The 20,341-nt window shown below is 45.7% G+C and overlaps 2 protein-coding genes across 2 annotated transcripts in view; both read left to right on the top strand.

Moving 5' to 3' along the window:
- AGBL4 (AGBL carboxypeptidase 4) overlaps positions 1 to 20,341 on the top strand; it is a gene marked incomplete at both ends in the record, with an annotated part of 1,416,455 nt that overhangs the window by 1,138,617 nt on the left and 257,497 nt on the right.
- Positions 12,182 to 20,341, top strand: part of BEND5 (BEN domain containing 5) — a gene marked incomplete at both ends in the record, with an annotated part of 47,416 nt that continues 39,256 nt past the window's right edge. The window contains one exon of the mRNA XM_079696714.1: positions 12,182 to 12,407. Coding sequence (XP_079552840.1) covers positions 12,182 to 12,407 — 226 coding nt within the window. The remainder of the gene's footprint in view (positions 12,408 to 20,341) is intronic.

The raw sequence follows: 20,341 nt of genomic DNA, 5'->3' as shown, positions 1-20,341 counted from the left end.
TTTCATTTCCTATGCTGCTTTCAGCCTCTCGAAAGTGTGCAGGCCCTAAGTGAACATTTCCTGGAAGACGCTTTCTTCCTTGGACATTGAACATCTCAAGTGGAAAAATGTACCTCGTTGTTTGTGCAATTGAAATCTGCCTCCACTCGGGGCGGGGTAAGAGTCAGAGAGATAGAGTTTTGATCATTTCATCATTAAAATCACAGCAGCAGAGATGGGTTGGCTTGGGGAAAAGAATGTTTCTCTTGCCAAGAGTCCATGTGCCAGCTGTCTCCTACGCCGATGAGTCTGGATGCCTGAGGACCACAGAGTCCTTCCCCTGATGACTTGGAGTTACTAATAACTGTTCACATGTTCCAACAGCAAATTTAAATTTATAGCCTTAATGTATATGTCCCCCTACACCACTGCCTTTCATGAGTTTTCTTTGCATCTTGTCCCCTAAGGAAGTAGGGGACAGGGTTTGGATTTTTCATTCAAGTACCCCTTACTCTACCCAAATCACAGTTGGTGCTATCAGATATATCAGCTAGCAGGAAGAAGAGTACAGCCTCCCAGATTCTACATGGAATTGGTAAGGGAATGAACACACCTACCAAATGACAAGTAGTATGCCAGGGACCACAGGAAGCAACAGAGCAGAGTGGGAACTTCATACTAGGTTTGAATCCAGGGTGTAACTTGAGCCCTCACTTTCCCTCTCTGAACCTTAGTTGATGCATCTGTAAGGTTATTATGAGCGCTGCATGTGAAGCACCTAGCATTACCAGGGACAGAGCAGGAATCTCAATAAATTTCAGTCCTTTTCTTTGCCTTTTCCTCTCTTTTACGTATATTATCTCATTTGCTTTTCTCAACAATCCTAAAAGTTTGGTTTCCCATTTTATAGATAAGAAAACTGTCTGGTTCTCTGCTGTTTCCCAGGTATTAAGAAAAGCTTCTGGCATATAATCAACGCTCAACAAATAGTCATTAGTAGATGAATGAATGACTGAGAGAGGCAGTCTTACAGGAGTTAAGAATCTTGCCCAGAATTTCACAGCTAGTATTCCAGATGAGTTAGGACACAAGGCAGGACATCACAGAAAAATTCATATAAGGATACAAAAAAAGAGCCCAGAAATGGGAACAGAAAAGCATAACATAATTCATCCTTTGTTATGATTGAGAACACTGTTTCACAATTTCAAAGGCATGTTTTAAATGTACAAAAGCTGAACATAATTTTAAAAGCAGACAATAAAACCCCAAACTCAGCTAAGTCCTAAAACTTTATAAAAGTACCAATCTTATTAAGGTCCCAGCTTTCTTAAACATGGCATACTGCCCCAGCATTGGCCAGGAAGAGGATGGTGGGTGGCATCTCTGCAGTAATACTGCCCAGTCTTTGGGAAGAGGGAGGGGAAGATACTTCGTCCCAAAATACCTGGCTTCTGGGGATCCATCCTGTCATTACCCTGTGACCTCCTAAGAGGGAAAGGTAATAGAGACTCTCTCGGAAGATGAGAATGAAAAAGACAACTGGTTTTCATGGAACCTACTGTGTGTGAGGCACTGAGCCTGCCAGGCACCTTACACGCGTAGTCTGTTAGACCCCATGACAGCCTTATAAGACTCTATTTGACAGTTGAAAAACCTGACAGAGATTTGCCCACGGTGATGGAGCGATAATTGAACCCAAATCTGGGTCTAAAGCCTGTGCACATTTCATTTTTCCTATGGCCTCATACCCCCTTCTGTGCTGGGCTGCCTCTCCACCGTGGGTCCTGAAGCCAGAAGCAGAGCTCAGTGATTGGAGACCCTTTGACGGCCCAGCAAAGTGGCAGGATGCATTAGCAGGGTGGAGGGGCGGGGCCTGTCCAGTGACTTACTCTGCCTATCAGTTGAGTTAAACTCTCTGGCCCCTTTATCCAGCGTCTCAAATACCCTTGTGTGTCTTGCTTCTGTCTATCCTGTATCTTAGGGAAAAAAAGGGCCTCACCTTTATCTCTTTTTCCTCTATTCTAGCCATTTATTTTCCATGATAATAAAGGTGTGCCTGATAGTAAAGGAGGGGAGGTGGGGTTTTGATACCCTACACATCAATTCACCCACCACCAGCACTGAGGTAATATATGAAAAAAACTATCAACAACAACAACAAAAAATGTGTGGCATGTTGTATACGTGAGTCATTTTCCATTATAATAGAAAAACTTAGAGGTCAAGAACTTTTTCTTTTGGTTGGCATAATAGGTGGCCCTATTGTGGTACTAAATAAGGAAACTGATTTTGAGTAAATAAAAGAAAGTCGTTCTTATACTGCAGATTGAATCTAGTACACTCCCATCCACCACAACATAGGATGAAAATATTAATGAACTCCAGGATGTTTTTGGAGATAGTGCCTGCCAGGGTCTCACCCGGACCAATCAAAGTGGTCTAGACATCCCTAGAAAACCAGCATATGACCTTCTGCGCATGGATGATCCATCATCTACCCATTCTAGCTAGAAAGGCACAAATCACCCTCAGTGGGGCAAGAGTCAGACTCAGAGGGAGCCAGAACTGGGGTAGAAGTCCGGCGTTGGGCCTCTAGAGTCAGGTAGTCCGAGTCTGAATCCTGGCTCCAGCATTTACTCCTGTGTGACCTTGGGCAAGTTACCTAATATCCCTATGCCTTGGTTTCTTCAACTCTAAAATGAGGCTGATACTAATATAATACCTGCCACCCAGGATTGCTTTGAGGATTAAATGAGAAATGTATGTAAAGCCTTCCACAAAACATTCCACAAAAGTTCATGGCTATTATTCCTATTCTTGTTCTTATTCCTCCAAGTGATAGCAGGGTAAGAATGGGGTGGGAGTGACACTTCTCACAGAGACTTCTCTCACTGGAGCTCTCTGATCCTCTTTTGTTCTGGCTCAGAAGAGGCTCCCTCCAGACCATGGGATAACAGGTAATCCCCAGGTTGTCCCTGGCCATCAACAGAGAGTGTAAGAATATAGAAATCTGCTTGAGCCGTTAGAAACCTCAGAGTTCTTGAAACATTCAGTGTCTCTGGAGTAAGTAACCATGGTTTCAGAAACCCCAGATAAAGTAGTCATAGTAGTCATATCATCAGTATTCTCAGAATCATTAGCTACTCAATTTAGGGATGCTTGGAACCCTAAGATATATATTGGACTTTCCCCTAAGATCTAGTTCTCAGATTTCTAGTCAGGATTCGAGCCTCTAAGAAAGGGAAGTGGGGATTAAACTCCACAATCAATTCAGCTCCTTGTTGCCCAGGAAACTCTGAGGCAAGGCCCATATCAAAACAGCCCTTGAAACCAGGTTTTGTTTTTTGTTTTTCTTGTTTGTTTGTTTGTTTTGGGGTTTTTTGCGGTACGCAGGCCTCTCACTGTTGTGGCCTCTCCCGTCGCGGAGCACAGGCTCCGGACGCGCAGGCTCAACGGCCATGGCTCACGGGCCCAGCCACTCCGCAGCACATGGGATCTTCCCGGACGGGGGCACGAACCTGTGTCCCCTGCATCGACAGGCAGACTCCCAACCACTGCGCCACCAGGGAAGCCCCAAAACCAGGCTTTGGATCAAGAACCTGAGGTTCAGGTCTTTTCCACATGACTATAAACAACTCCTATCTCCTCTATAAGTCTTAGTTTCCTCATCAGAAAAATGGAAATATAAAATCTCATGGGTGTTCTGAAAATAATAAAGGAGATATGTCTAAAGCAGCCACTATATTGGGCTTCCCTGGTGGCGCAGTGGTTGAGAGTCCGCCTGCCGATGCAGGGGAGACGGGTTCGTGCCCCGGTCCGGGAAGATCCCACATGCCATGGAGCGGCTGGGCCCGTGAGCCATGGCCACTGAGCCTGCGCGTCCGGAGCCTGTGCTCCGCAATGGGAGAGGCCACAACAGTGAGAGGCCCGCGTACTGCAAAAAATAAATAAATAAATAAATAAATAAATAAATAAATAAAGCAACCAGTATAGATCCTATCACAGGAATCAATAATTGTTAGTTACATTTTCATTCCTTTCTTCTGATTTTGTACTGAATTTATGGTATGGTTAGGATATGTTCTTAAGAAAATCAGAGTTATTCATGGTTTGCTGTGTGCTTCTGAGAAGACTTAATTCCCTGAATGAATGTTCCGTCAATTCCCTGAATGAATGTTCCGTTGTGTGCCTCTGACCCAGAATAGCAGCCCAGAGTTATCAAACAAAAGCCTAAGAGTGGATGGAAATGTGGGGTTCACTCTGGCCCTCTGTGGACCTCTGAAGGGCAGACATTCTGAGCCATGGGTGCTTGAGATGAGCAGAGATCGTAACCAGAGGACTAGCATGTGGTCTTTGAAGGAAAGTTGCCCTGTTACCTCCCAAACAATGTTGGAATCATCAGAAGACTAGAATGAGTCAGGGTTCCCCCTGAGTAGGGGGTTAGTGTCCATGACATCCAGCCAACAGCAGGGTAAGAAGAAAGTGTAGCCTTGTAGGATGAGGCAAAATCACCATCTTATGTCCTGGGAAGCCCAGGGACTGTGTCAGTGAAGTTCCTGATGCTATTACATTATTGTTGGTTCCAGTGTATGTCAACTATATATGATTGTCCACGTGACTATTTTTTGGTAATTATTTGCCATTTTTTCTCTCCTTGTATTTAGAAAAACATTTTGAAAATGTCAAGCTGTCTAGTCGCTCTAAGGGAAAACTACAAAAGGGGTTTTATTGTTTTGGGGAGCCAGATTATGGGAGCTAGACATGGTGGGAGCCCAGAAACAGAGAGACACTCACAAGAGAAAGGTAAGACTCAGAGGAACAAAACAAGGCCCTTGGGACACCTCTCCCTCCTCACCTTTGGGGGCTTCTCTCTTCTCCAGGGTCTATGTTTCAGACATGCATTCATTCAGCAAGTGTTTGTTTAGGGTCTACCTTGTGCCAGGCTAGGTGCTAGGATACAATGGTGAAGAGGAAAGATAGGGTCTCTTCTCTGGTGGAGTTTTCAATCTAGTGGCAGAGACAGACAATAATAGAATAAATATATGTTATATACTGTGATAAGTTCCATGAAGAAAAATATAAGAAGCTGTGGAAATAGGTAGCAGGTTCCTGAGCTAGTCTGTGGAGGGGGCTGGGAAGAACAAGCCAGGCAGGCCTTTCCTAGGGAAGTGACATTTCAGCTGAAAAGTAACAGAATGAGTTAATTTAATAAGGGAAACCAGAGGCAGCTTCTAAAACTAATAGTCCCGTAATTGAAATTCATAGTTGAGGCAAGTTGCATCCTTCCCAGGCAAGCCAATTTTTTTTTTAAGTTTTGTTTTTTGTTTTTTGTTTTTAAAGTTATTTATTTATTTATTTATTTATTTATTTATTTATTTATTTATTTATTTATGGCTGTGTTGGGTCTTCGTTGTTGCACGGGGGCTTTCTCTAATTGCGGCGAGTGAAGGCTACTCTTCATTGCGGTGCGCGGGCTTATTGCAGTGGCTTCTCTTGTTGTGGAGCATGGGCTGTAGGTGTGTGGGCTTCAGTAGTTGTGGCACATGGGCTCAGTAGCTGTGGCTCGTGGGCTACAGAGCACAGGCTCAGTAGTTGTGGCGCACGGGCTTAGTTGCTCCGCGGCATGTGGGATCTTCCCGGAGCAGGGCTCGAACCCATGTCCCCTGCATTGGCAGACGGATTCTCAACCAGTGCGCCACCAGGGAAGTCCCAGGTAGGCCCATTTCTTTGTTTCTTTTTCAAAACCAATTCAAATGCTCTTCCCTTGTGACAGCATTTCTTCTTTCTCTTCTATTCATAAACTTCTTTTGGTCTTCAACCGTGGGGAATTCTTTTGCTTTGTGTTGCTTATGTGGAGTACACACACCTAGATGAAAATGCCTGGATTCGGATCATCTGTGTAACCAGCTCCTGAGTGTGACCCACATGAGATCAAAATATAGCAGAGGTCTGATTGGTTGAACTTGACCATTGTGTTGACTGCTTGATCAGGCGTTCACAAGGCTTCAGATTGCTGTAAATGCGTCTGCATGTTACATTTTATATAATACATACAAGTTTTTATTTCTTCTAAAAAAATACTCAAAAAGTCCACTTGAAAGAATGAATGGCTCCAAACACATTATCTTGGAAGTGTTTGCTGCAGGTTTGGGCAAGGCCTATAGCCTCAGAGACGTTTGAACCTGTGAGATCTGGGAACTCCTTTGGTGACTACCACCTGTGCCCACAGGCTCTGGTTTAAAGGGTGTTGCACTGGGATGGAAGCATTGTGGAGTGCTTGTTGGATAATTATCAGCATAGTTTAGCTCATTATATTCAATTTGACTCAGTAAACATTTATTAGGCATCTTTCAGCATGGGGATAAGAGCTCTAGTAATAATAATGATAATAATATAGTAATAGGAACTATCGTATACTGAGAACTCACTATATGTCAGGCACTGTACCAAGCATTTTACATGGATTATTAAAATGTTAATTCTCATAACAACCCTATGAAGCTGTATTAATATTTCCATGAAAAAAGTGAGGCTTGGCGAGATTAAGAAACTTGTCCATGGCCACACTTACTAAAAATAACCTTACTTATTAGGCCAGGATTTGTATATAGGACCTAAGACTACAATATACTGTCTTCACTTCACACTGGTATGTCATTTTTCAAACAAAGAAATTATTGTGCCCAAGAGAGGTTACATAGACATTTCAGAGCCCTGTATATTTACCCTGAAAATAATATCTTGGATTTGTTGAGCAATGCTTTTTTCTTTTTTAAAATTACTTTTATTTATTTTATTTTTAGTTGTGTTGGGTCTTCGTTGCTTCACGTGGCCTTTCTCTAGTTGTTTCGAGCAGGGGCTACTCTTCGTTGCTGTGCGCAGGATTCTCATTGTGGTGGCTTCTCTTGTTGCAGAGCACGGGCTCTAGGTACTCAGGCTTCAGTAGTTGTGGCACGTGGGCTCAGTAGTTGTGGCTCACAGGCTCTAGCGTGCAGGCTCAATAGTTGTGGCACACGGGCTTAGTTGCTCTGCGGCATGTGGGATCTTCCTGGACTAGGGCTCAAACCCGTGTGCCGTGCTTTGGCAGGCGATTCTTAAACACTGCGCCACCAGGGAAGCCCCGGTTGAGCAATTCTTATGCAACTGCCATGTTACCTTAAAATCTTCCAACTCAGAGGTGCTCAACTGGTCTGATATTAGAATAATCTGGGAATTAAAAATAAATCATTTCCCAGGTCCCGTCCCCAGACGAATTGAATCAGGATCTTGGGGGATAGGACCTGGGAGTGGGACATTTTTTTAAGTTCCCCAGGTGGTTCTGATACACAGAGAGGGTAAAAACTCCTGCCCCAAACCTCATAATACATTCAGAAGATACATATCATTAGCATCATTTTATGTGTCAGCAAACTGAGTTTCAGGGAGACGAAGTGTCTTGCCCAGAGTTACAGCAAAAATGTGGCAAAGTCAGGATTTAATCCTTGGTCTGATTCCGAAGCCCATATTCCTTTGGCCCTCCAGGTGGTCACATACATGACAAGTTGGCATTCCCTCTAACTCCAGGCAGTGTTCACTGGGCTTTGAGGTTGTACTCAATGAGCACCTCCTCTCTTCCTTCCCCCTGTCTCCTGCCCTCTCCTCCTCTGCCCAAAACCCCACCACCAGAGTCAACCAGATTTCATTATCAGGAGTTCACACAGATATACTGGGTTGATACCACTGCCTTTGGGTGATAGTAGCAGCTCAGGGTAATGCCCAGCATGGGCCTCCCAACAGTCCCAGATCCTCCTGGCCATGTATCAACATTCCTTCCTTGAATCAGCCTGAGAAGACAATAGCCCTGAGCTCATAGCACAGCAAGTTGCTTTTCTGGGCAGAATAAAAAAAAATAAAAAATTTAAAAAGCAAATACTTAAAATGTCAAATTAAATATCACAGGGAAAAAAGGCAAAATCATGAAAAAATGTGGTCAATCATTAGCAGAGAGGTTGAAAAGACACGCTCCAGTTGCTTTAAAAACTCACAGAAACCAGGTCTCCTTAAAATAGTTTTACAAAGTACACTGAGAATTCCATGCAGTAATATGAAACATAAGTCCCCCTGCTGCCCCTGATCATGCTTCAGCTGGCTAAGCTGAAGGAGCTTGACATTAACCCAAGGCTCTGCAAAACTCAACAGGAAAGTGCAATGCAGACACAGTTGCAAACCTGCCCCATATGTGTACATTTTCTGCTCCATTAAAATGACTTGGACAAGAGGCAAAGTACATCTGGCTGGTAGAAAGAGGGAGTTAGGGGAGAGGCAGGGAGAGGACAGTCAACCTCATCACAGGCCTCCCACTCCGCAATCTTGCTTCCCCCCAATCCTTACCCCACACTGCTTCTAGTCTAAAATGTCTAAAATGCAAATATGACCGCAGGCCTTCCAGGATTCCCCAGAGCCAAACTGCTTTGTTAATTTTCTTAACTCTCTCATGGGGTTTATAATACCCACTTCAAGGGTTCAGTGTGAAATTAATTGAAATCATATATATTTGTTGCCTGGCATGCTTGCTTTGTAAGTAAACTTTGGAGGAAAAGTAGATATCACAATGATCATCACTGAAACCAGGTCATATGAGGAGAGACAGGTGAAGGAAGTGAAGATGCCTGGGCAGAAGACAAACAAGATCCTAATGAGATAGGATCCCCAGTTCTTCCATATCTGATGGGCTGGCATGAGACTCTTGGTGGTGAACCTAGTATGACAGCTACAAGGTGAAAGCTTCTCCCTCAGTGTAAGTATGAAAGACCTTTCTAACAGTCAGTAGTGTCCCAAAGATAAGGCGTGCTGGTAAACTTCCTAACATTAGAACTATATAAGAAGCATCTGGATGAGCACTTGGCAGGGATATTGAAGAGGGGATTCAACTGTGATTTGGTTGAACTTGACATTTTTAGCCACCTCTTTAAGTATGACATCTGTACTTTTGAACTGTCTTTGTGTGCCAATCAATGAATCATCCATCAACAGCTTTAGTTTCTGGTATGTGTAAAGCCTGGGGCAACAGTCTCTGGATCAAAGAGGTACTTTGACTCTGGTTTTCACTAGGATGGAGGAGGCACACTTAGTAGTTTCTCTAGAAGCTGTGTTAAAAGACTGACTATGTGATACACACAGAAAGTAGAAACTCTGGGTGTCTTTCTGTTGCCCTTAGGCTGCTGAAGTGTGTCTCTTTGAGTATCTTGTACATACCATTGCTTCTCTAGAATCCATTCTGTGCACCTACATGCAAAGTGAATTGAGTCCGTGTTTACTCTGTTGGCATCCACGTCATTATTTGTTCTTTTCTTCTTTCTGGGTTCTTGGAAAATGGAACTGCCCCCTTATGAGAATGATTTACACTGACTTGGATGGGGAATTTGTTTGAACCTGAGGGTGCAGTGATACTTAATATGTTCATGGATGTGTCTGTCTCACAAGAAGTAGAATCAGTGATCTGCACTTTGATACCAGGAATGGGAAAGACAGAGTTGGGATTCAGCCCCAACTCTGAAAAGAAGGGACAAATGTTCAGAAAAACCGCGCAAGAGGTTTGTTATTCATGCTGTGTCTTTCTTTAATGCATTTGTTTTATAAGCATTTTCTCCCCAGCCCTGTGCTAGGATCCTGGGATGCTGAGGTTACATGGCTTTTTTGTCCCCCCTCAAAGAGCTTATTCTAATGAGGGAAGATAAAAGGTGCTGGGACAAAATAGTAGAAAGAAACTGCCTGTGCTTGAGGAGAGAGGCTGGTTGGGGAAGCTTCAGAGAGGAGGTGACATCTGAGCTGGCCTTCAGGGGAAGCTGAGGTCACTGTGCACTCCAGGAGGAAGAACTTCCCAGGATGAGGCAGAACCAAGCACAAAAGCTTGAGACCTGATAAAACATGCTCTCTTGGGAAATGCCAAATAGTGTAATGTTTCTGGAGTGTACTGTGTGCAGGAAGGTGGTAGAGATGAGACTGGTAATGTATTTTGAGGTCACTCTCATTTAGATGGGCTAGGAGGTTGGCCATGGTGCTACTTGAAATTATTTCACAAACATAGTTTGGAGCTTCATGGTATTTCATTAAATATGGCCAGCTCTGCACGACTCACCTTGTGAATTATTAGAAGTCTTGCTACACATTACTTCTCCTTGACCACCATAGGAATGTATTCTTAAAATAAAAACTCATGTAAGATCAGTCCAAAGAAATCATAATCATGAAGATAAACCTGCTGGAACAATTCAGAGTGGCTCCTCTTTTTCCACAAGTATGTGGGCAACAAAGGTTCAACGTCTGCATCAGGACAACATGTGTTCATAACTGGCTGTCACTGCATATATGCCAGAGGCTAAGTTTAAGGGAACTAGATCTGACCTGTACATTTGGATCTGGGAGCTGCATGTTGATGGCCTTCACCTGTATAATGTACTCCCCAAATCACAGTGAAATAATCTAGAGGTTTTTGGTTTATCTACTTAATCATTAGTGTAGCTGATCTGAAATGTGAGCCCAGCACTTTTTTAAAAAAAATAATGTGTAATGCTTTCTGATTATAAAGTAATCCCTGCTTATTGTGGAAAATAGTTATATAAACAACAAAGGAAAATAAAATCGCCCACCACTACTAAGAAACAACATTTTGGTACATTTATTTTGTCGTTTTCTTACAGGTTGAGTTCATTAAAATGAATTTTTAAAAAAATATAACATTTAATTCAGTCTGCCACCTCAATTCAGCATTCCTCTATGAGAACACTTTTCTCACCATAACATAATTATTTACTTATACGTTTTTAATACTTTCAGACCAGATTGTAAGGGTTTCCAGGACAAGAGAAGGTGTGTTATTCATATAGTAACCTAATTTTGGCACCGGAATCCAAAATTGATACTCAAGTTCTGGTACACTGTCTTACACCACAAGAGATCCAGGTGTTTGTGCTGTCTGTTCATCTCTCTAAACCACCAGCCCTTAGCCCAGAATCTGGCATGTAGCATATACCCAGTGAATATTGGTCGCTTGAATAAAAGTATGGGTGTGACTGAATGGCTGGGTGAATGTGGATTTTTATTTATTATTATTTTTCACCCCAACTTCACTGAGCCCCTGTGAGGTGCCAGGAATATAAGTAGTCATATCTGATACAAAGCCCACCCTCTCAGAGGCGTCAGTGCGAGGATGCTGACCCCCTCTAATGTAGGATGGGGTTCCTATGACACAGAGCCCAGTCAGAACTCCTCGAGGTGCTCCAGAAGTGCCCAGCTAGCCCTGGGTTTGCCTTCTTCCGACCACGACCACCCCTCCACTCCCTGCTCATTCCAACTGGTCCCAGTTCAGTGGCAGGCATTCTGTGGAGGGGTGCTTCACTGGAGGAAGACTACAGGGGAGAAAAGCTACACTGCTTCCTCCAGCTGAGAGGGCCCTTGACAAACACTCTCCACTGCCCCAGCCAGCTGGTCCAACTGGAAATCCCAGATAAGCCCCAGTTTCTGGTCAGAACTAGTTTGGCAGCACAGGGGGAACATTTCTGGCTGACTGACCCTCCCCACAGGGGAGCTGGCGGTTTTTGCCAAAAAGAAAAAAACAATGAACTAAAGGAGTTGAGAGGAGCGGTTTCAATTATTTGATACACTCCAAAGTTCTGCTCTCTTGCAAGTGCAATTTTACACTTAGGAATCCAAACAAGATTGCCCCCTGCCCTGCATTTATTCTCTCACACTCTCCTCTCCTGTGCAGTGCAGTTTTGTTGCAATGCAATTTGTTTTGTACTGCGACTGTTGAAGCCACAAATCCTGCACGCAGCGCGACTTTGAATATTAGTCAATGCATTTTTTTTCCTGCAAGGCTATTGTTATCATTATCGCGATTTAGCGTCTCTGCCCTTTCCCCTCCCTAGGCGAATCGCGCTCCGGCTGTGATTGCTCGGGTCTGACTTCGCGAGTGGCGGTGCGCTTCCAAACCCCCTCCTCCGCCCCCCGCCCCCCTCCCTCCAGGTTCCGCGCCCAGGCGAGAGCAGCCGATTGGCAGAGCGGTGCTTTCAGGAACAATAACAGCGGGGGGAGCCGGGGTCCCGGGAGCCGCCCCCGCCCCCCGGCCCGGCCGCGCGGCTCGCGCTCCCCGCCGGCTCCCCACCTCCGCGCCCGCCCCGCGGGCTGACCGGCCGACCGGGGCCCGCCCCCGGCGCCCACCATGTACGCCTTTGTGCGGTTCCTGGAGGACAACGTCTGCTACGCGCTGCCCGTGTCGTGCGTGCGCGACTTCAGCCCCCGCTCGCGGCTGGATTTTGACAACCAGAAGGTGTACGCCGTGTACCGGGGCCCGGAAGAACTGGGCGCCGGGCCCGAGAGCCCCCCGCGCGCCCCCCGCGACTGGGGCGCGCTGCTGCTCCACAAGGCCCAGATCTTGGCGCTGGCAGGTGAGCGAGCGGTCCGGGAGGGACTCGGGGGCCGGGCGGGGGCCGGGAGCCGGGTAGGGGGCCGGGGGGAGCCGCTGCTTGTTCCGGCCCCCTTCTCCTATCCCGTAGGCTTTTCTTTGGGGGACGGGGTGTCTCTAGAAGGCCAGACCAGTTAAAAATACGGGATGGTGCCCTTTGTCTTCCCCGCCTCCCCGACACCTCCCGCGCTGTCAGTCTGTCTCCATCTCTCTGTGTCTGTCCTACTCTTACTGTTTCTGTTTCTTCTCCGGCTCCCTCACTTTCCTGTTCTCTCCCCGCCTGTTTGTACCTTCATTTCTCTGTCTCTCACCTTCTCTTTACCTCTCTCGCAGTTCCTTCCCTCTCTGCTTATTCTGTCTCCTTAAGTTTCTCTAGCTGTCTCTCCCTTTAAGGCCCTTAGTACCGCCTGAGAGTGAGAGGCAAGGCTTGATATTGTCAGACTCTGCCAGGTGGGAGTCCCTCTTCACAGAGGGAAGCTATGACATCCTTGTCCCATTCGGGCCATCATTGGACAGGATGAAGAGGCCTTGATCACTGGGTACTGGGTGCCACGCTCTCCTGCCCCTCCCTGGCTAGGTGGCAGAGGTAAAGCAGCAGTGGCACTTAGCATCCCTCAGACTCCACACCCCTTTTGAATCTCCCAGAAGGCTCTCTGAGTGAGAGCTGAGGCCCAGGAAAGAGTTTCTAGGTCAGGATAAGACCAGATCTCCCATTCCTGCTTTCCCAGGGCCCTGAGAAATAGGCAAGGCAGGTGGTCTCATCCCCATTTGACAGATGAGGATGCTGAGGTTCACTTGGTGGTAGGACTAGAAACCAGCCCTCTAGCCTCCTTCACCAGGTTCTTTCTGCCATTCGGAGGCACCTTTTCCTTTGTAAAGTCAGTGGATCCTCTTTCCCAGCTAGTTTTAGGAGGCTTGGGTACAGATATGAGTGGATGAGGAAAAGTATCATTTCCATTTTGGGGAGCAGCCTTTTAGCTGTTGCTGGTAAGGAGGGTGTACCTCAGAGTGGACAGAGACAGTAAACCACCCTGCCCTCCATTGGAAGAGAAGACCAGGGGTTAGGAGATATTGCTAGCATTTTGTAGTTTGAGACCTTTCCTATTTTTTCCAACTTGCTTAGCTTTCCTTAAAAGATGAATTCAGCATGTATCATATTTAAATTTGGCAAATAAGGAAACTGTGGCTTGAAACAGAAGCGACTTTCCTAGGGTCCTATGGCAAATTAGCAGTAGCTTAGAGCTGTGGTTCATGAAAAGTTCCTTTCCATCACCTCCTGTTGCCTCTAGAAAGTAGGTTTGCCAGAGTTGAGGAGTGAAAGAAGAACTGGAACCCGATGAGCACCTGGGGCCCTTTTGGACAGACTGTGTCCTGACCACCTCTCTGGCAAGCCCTGGGGCACAGTGGTATAGACCCCACGCAAAACACCTGGGCATGCCTGGGGCCAGAAGAACAGAATGAAGGGAAGTATGTAGAAAAGGGAAACCTTTGCAGCGGATTAGGTTTTATTTCATTTGTTTGCTTGCTTTTAATTACCTGAGGGAAGGGATTAGGAGATTTTTCCCCAAGAGTACAGTATAGGCCTGAGGAGGTTATAGGTAGGTTGTAACCTTGGCTTCCCCTTGGCTAGAAGAAGAGAAAGCATGCTCTTAATGATTCTGTTATACTCCTAGATCTGGAAGGGCCCTAGGAGAGGGGGAGTGATGTGGTCAGGAGTCAGTGGTAGGTAGGTGTTTTAGTGTGTAATAGCTGCTTTCCTCTTTTAGAGATTGTCCCTGCATCCACTTATTCATGCAGTAAACATCACCACTGTGCTTGGCTCTTCAGGCACCGCAGAGAGGCTGCTGAGGCAGATGGCAGCCCCCACAGACTCTGAGTTTGGAAACTGACAAAAGTCTTCTTCAGTAAGACACATGTAATTACCGGTGTGAGGACCATGAATCTTGAATCTATAGACTATTCATCCTCCAAGTTGGAATGTTGATAAATCTCTAGGGTTATTGAAAACAAACAATTAAAAACACACACACCCACAAACAGACCTAGACCACATCTGGAAATTGGCAGAGGTGATCCAGAGAAGAAGCGTGGCGCCGGTTTGAGCAAAGTGAGTTGAAAAGCACTTTCCTCCACCTCTCTTCAGGTTTTTTTCTTGAGAAGAGCAAGGGGAAAAAAAAGAAACAACTTGCCGTTGACTAGGCCACATTTAGAATTCCAATCAGCTGGTTAGCTTTTAAATTGGAGCCACCGTCCTGGCCCCAGACCTGACTGGAAGGGCCAGGGTAGGTTTGGGAATTCATTTATCCTGGAAGAACTCTCCCATGTGTTTTGAAACCCCATCTTGGATGTGGCGGCTCTGAGAATTGCTTGCAGTGACTTCGTCTTAAGAGCTCATCTTCTGGCATCTCCTAGCTGTGAATACCACGGTGCTGTGGGACCAGATGTGAGGCGGCGAGCCCTCAAGCGGGAGGCAGAGATAGCTATGTTTTTGTGCATTAGCCATGAGTAATTAATCCCTCTCTGGCACCAAAAGCGTAGTTTCAGGGGCAGTTCGGGGCCGCTTTATGGCTTTGGGTGAGAAGTGCGGTACTTTACTGTTTGCCCAGGCCAACCCAGAGCTGTCTTCAGGTATACCTCTTCTTGTGTCCAGGAAATGTCAAAGCCAGCTGCTTTGGGACTTTGCATTTTCCAGCATATGCTGGTCTACATCACAGTTTCCATGTGTGTCAGACCCAGTATATAGCCTTGATTTCAGTTCAAGGGGAAAAAACAAACACACCTTTACTGACAGTCTTACTTTGTGCCTGTGCATTATCTCTGTTAGTCCTCCCCGGGACCCTGTTGGTAGAGTTTGGCGTTGTTACTATTTCCATTGTGTAGATGAGGACAACTGAGTCTCAGAGACTCCTCTCCAGCTGTGTAGCTAACAAGTGACAAAACCAGACTTGAAACTGAGGTCTTCCAGTGCCAGGCCCCCACTTGGAAATCTCCTTTGTCAAGTAGCTGATGTTCTCGTCAGCCACACAGCAGGCTTGGAAGGAGTGAAAGGCAAGAGAAGAAGTGTCCGTGAAGCTGACAGTTCAAGTCAAGTTTTCGAGCCCAGGAACAGTTTTAGATGCTGAGTTTTCCAGCCCCTTCTGTTCTTCCTCTCTTACCAGCCTCCCTCCTACAGAGCACACGTGCTTTCCTCCCTGCTAAGTTGTCATTTTCCTCAGGAAATCTCAGAAGAGCTCCCATCCTCCATGGTCCACGTAACTCAAGATGTGGCTCACCTTTGGCTGTGGTCTCCTTCGTCACTCTCATTTATTTGCCAGACAGCGTGTTGAAAATGAGAACAACCCATTTGGAGAGCTTACCATTATCTAACTGCAATCCAGTCTGCTACTGGGGCTCATGGTATTGAATTTATGGGTTTTTTTATGGGGCCAAAACTGGTTTTTCTCAGCTCAGAGTCTTAAAATTCTATGCCATTCTATCCAGGCACTTTGGCTATGTTATTATTATTCGGTGTGCTAAATTCCTTTTGTTGTCAAATGTCCCCCTCCGACTTCCTATACACCAGGCCCAGTGCTGTAATAAGCGAATGCTCCAGCGCACCAGCAGGTCTGAGGTCCTGGGACTGAAATGACAGCACAATCCAGGCAAAACAAAAGTTAACTTTTCAGGCCCTGCCATGTAGGGTTTCTGTCCGGGCAGAATGACAGAGAAGAAATGGGCATCATCCTCAGGGTGGGTGTAGTCTTAGGGCCCGATGTACGTGCTAAATAGAGGTGGAAGCCAGGCACCAGGACAGCACAGAGAAAGGACCCATTCTTGGTGGGCTTTGTGGTTTATCTTGTACATCTTTCCAACTCTACCACCACTGCCCACATCCAGGCGTGCACCAGCTCTTAGCTAAGCCAGCACAGCTGCCTTCTAATTGATTACCCTGCTTCAATCTGTTTTCCAAGTTGCTGTCAGAATAATCTTCCAAAATACAGTCTTAGTCAAGTCACTTCTCTCCTTAGAACCTTCTGTAGCTCCCTGTTGCCTACTGAATACAACTTAAGCTTCTCAGCCGGGGCGTTCATAGCAGCCCCAGACCAACCCCATTTCTCCAGCGTCCCCCAGGCCTGCAGTACTTCATGCATCTTGAGAACACACCCTCAGGCACTCCTTTGAGCCAACCAGGATGGATTAATCATTGTGTGAGATGGGGCCTCTGCCCATGGAGCTCACCTTCAGTGGAGAAGGCAGACACGTGACATGCCTGCAGTCCCGTGAGCTGAGGACGAATGCCACAGAGGAGTGGACAGATGCGTTGGCAGCTCCCTGTTCCACCCTCAGTCCCCAGGGGAAACTCTCCTTCCTCGGAGCTCTCCTTTTACTCTGCTGTTCCTCACTTAGCTTAGCATTCTGTGTCTTGTTTTGGTTGGTCGTGAATAGGCCTGTCTTCCTACCAGCCAGTGAACTCCTCCAGGACAGGGACCTGCCTTCCTTCTCTCTGCATCCAGAGTGCCCAGCACATAGTCCCCTCCAGTCAGCCCAAGTGGAACTCACCAACTTGGGGAAGACAGGTGCATTTGTTATGCTTGGGGAGAAGAAGGAGGGAGGACAGGAACCCCTGTAGCAGCAACTTGTTTTTCAGAACAGAAACCTGCAGTGAGTTTTGGAGGTTTCCTTCAACTTTGTTCACCTGGAAAAAGTCAACATTCTTTATCACTCCCTTGACTAGAAGAAACCCCACACTTGGGGGAAATAGCTTCCAAAGCCACGTTCTTCTTGCTTTGGTAATTTTAGCTCATTCAGGGCTCAGGTCCCAGCTTGGCCTTGTTGGTCCAAATGGATCACTTGCTCCAGAAATGCTTTGGAGCTTCTACAAAGTTAGCAGTGAAGCAGGGGAGTAGCCGATTTCATATGCAAAGATTGTTGCATGTCATCAGTGGGAGACTGCCAACAAAAGGATTTTTTTTTTTAAGCGAGTGAAAACTTTTAATTTAGGTTTTGACATGTTCTGCTGATGTACATTGGAGCAAAGACTGGAACTTGCCTGCTGTCATCTGTTGCAGATTCTACTGAAATGTTAACCATTTAAGGTCCCGTCTGATGTGATTTGTCATGTTTAAGAACCACATATTTGTTATGACTAAATAGTATGTGTTGCTGAGTATTTCAGAGTTCTGGTTCACAGGATGAAAGAAGAAACTGCCCCAGGCAAGCTGATGTCCTGCTCTTTTGTGTGTTTTCTTGTCATTCAAGAGCACACTGGTGTTTATTTTTAAAAACGCACCAGAAAAGTAGAATTCAAACTTAGATTTTTGACTTCAAGATTTATTCTCTTTCCACTGTGCCTACCTGCTTTGTCTTATAAGCTCCTTAGAGAGAGAAGATGTGTGTACTCTTCATTTTAAAATGCTTACTGGAAAAGCATACATACTCTGAAGAGCTTTTCTCTGGTTCATTTAAGTTCCCCAGGTATTAAGTTACACTAGGTGGTCAGTCTCATACTGGAGGGAAATACAGGAGGAGGAATAGCCATTGTTTCTTGCCTTCAAGGACTCATTCACTAAATATTTATTAAGTACTCACCAGGTTCCGGGTTCAGTGCTGGGAATTACCATATACATACTCTGTCTCCATCCTTGTGAGATAAGGCTTCTTATTTTACCCTGGGAGAAGAGAGCTACTCAGACAATTGTTTAGTGGGTGCTGTAGGTGCCAGGCAGTGGGCTAAGGTCCTCCCATACACATGAAGCTTTTGGAGAACTGTGAGTCAGGTCAGTCAAAAAGTATGATGCCCAAACTAGGGTGGCAATGGTTGTGATGGCTCTGAGATGGATTAGGAAGGAGAATCCATAGGACTTGGGAACTGTCTGGTTGTGGTGACATGTGTGATGATGATGTGGTGATCTGGGCTCTCCTCCCTCCATGGGGAGCATTAGAAAAGTAGTTGGTTGGAAGAGGAGATGATGAGGTTAGTCTGAGACAAGATGCATCTTGGGGGCCCGTGGGATATCTGGGCAGATGCTCCAGGAGAGCGATTAGGCATATGGCCCAAGGTTCAGGAGAGTGCTCTGAAGTTGGGCTGAAGATCCCAATGTGGAAGTCATTAGCCATGGAAGTGGTGGTTTCACAGAGGCAGAGGGGGCAGAGTAAGCGAATCATGCAGAACTCTTTAGAACACCAGCTTTTAAGGGCACAGCTAAAGAAGAAGAGCCCGAAAAGGTGACTAGGGAGAAGCAGCCAGAGATGGACTAAGAATCAAGTGATAACCAGGAGAGATGGGTGTCCTGGAAATCAAATAAGAAGCGAGGTCTTTGTATCCCAGATCTAAGCCTGTTTTTGTTTCTTTTAACTACACAGCAACTACTTTTTCCTCTGAGCTCATTGGTGAGACATAGTAGGATAGGACAGCTAAATTTATAAGCAGGAGAAGAAAAGATTTGCATGGGATGATATTTTGGTAGTTTTGAATGTCTGCGTTTTGCCCCACTAGAAGAAGAATCAGACCTGTTCTTTGAGGTCCGGAAAGCAAAATTAGGTCCAGAGAGTGGAATTCAAAGCAGTTGGTGGGAGGAATATAATAATAGCAGAGAGAGTGGATGAACAGTGGAAAGGGCTTCTAAGCATAGTGATGCGCTCCCTGTCAGGGGAGGTGGATATTCTGGAATGAAATCCTGTCCTATGGGAGAATTGGTGAAATGACCCCCTCCCCCAGGTTGCTTCCTTGAGTATCACGGAGGAGGATTTAGAGAGCTGAAAGAAGATAGGCTTTGAAGTGAGGCAGTCTGGATTCAAACTGTGACTGCTATTTACAAGCTGTGTGACCTTAGGGAGATTACTTCACTTCTCTGAGTTTCAGGTACTCAAATGTAATGTAGCGATGGTAACGAGTGACTTGCCCACTATGTTATTTAGCAAGGTAATATGGAAAAGTATCTGGCACATAGTAGGTACTCATTAAATATAGGTAGCTGATAAGGACTATGGTGACTAAGCATTCTTGACAGAACAGCTTGCTTAGTCGTGGGTGCCACCATTTGTGGAAAGGAGCGATTTAGAGGACCAAGGAGAAGACAGGTTTAAAATTTAACTTGTGGGTGTTGTAAATCCTTGTGTGGCTTGACTTTAGCATGAAAGGCTTACCATCTCCCCCCATGTTTTGCCCCTCTGTGACCCTACGGTGGGGCCACTTATTACCCTGGCAGCAGCCTGGTGAAGCACATGAGGGTAGCTAGACAAATGAGTCAGAAGGATGAGGTTCCTAGTTTTGTTTGTGCCCTAGCCGTGTGCCAAGGCCAGTGAGGCCATGGGAGTGAAAGCAGGGAGACCTACTGAAACCTGGTTGGCAATTCTTCTCTCCCCTTTCGGATGGTCTCAGCAGGACATTTCTTCAAACGAGCCCACCTGGAGGGATTAGATCATCTGCTCTTGCCCGGCACTGCATAGAAGAGAAAGAGAAGTGGAATTCCCTGTGGCTGGCCAGTGGTCACACAGCTGGAAGGATCTCTTAAGGTTTTCTAGTCTAGTCCCTATGTTTTACAGAAAAGAAAGCTGAAAGAAAGTAACTGGTCACCCAGAGAGTGAGTTACAAAGCCAGGCCTCGAACTCATGTCTCTTGATTTCTTTCTGCTTTACCACAGCAGGGCACTCATCTTCATGTTGTCTTGGCTAGATACAATCCTTGAAACTTGAGAATTTTGTCTGCCTTGGATTTTCAAAAACAAACGCCACAGGCCAGAGAATGAGATATGCATGCCTTTTCTGTGGCATGTCTGTTTTTAATGCAAACATAAGACTTTTCAAGGTTTTTACACAGATGAAGAACTTTAAACTTGCATATAGATATTTTTTAAATAAGACAAAACCTATGTAAAACACTTTATGTTTAGCCTTTCAGAATTTCATCATAGCTAACAAGCCCACACCACATTAAAC

The sequence above is a fragment of the Hyperoodon ampullatus genome, assembly GCF_949752795.1.
Source record: "Hyperoodon ampullatus genome assembly, chromosome: 2".
In the NCBI taxonomy this organism is placed as follows: Eukaryota; Metazoa; Chordata; class Mammalia; order Artiodactyla; family Ziphiidae; genus Hyperoodon; species Hyperoodon ampullatus.
The sequence above is the reverse complement of the archived record's forward strand: the minus strand, read 5'-3'. Positions and strand labels throughout refer to the sequence as shown.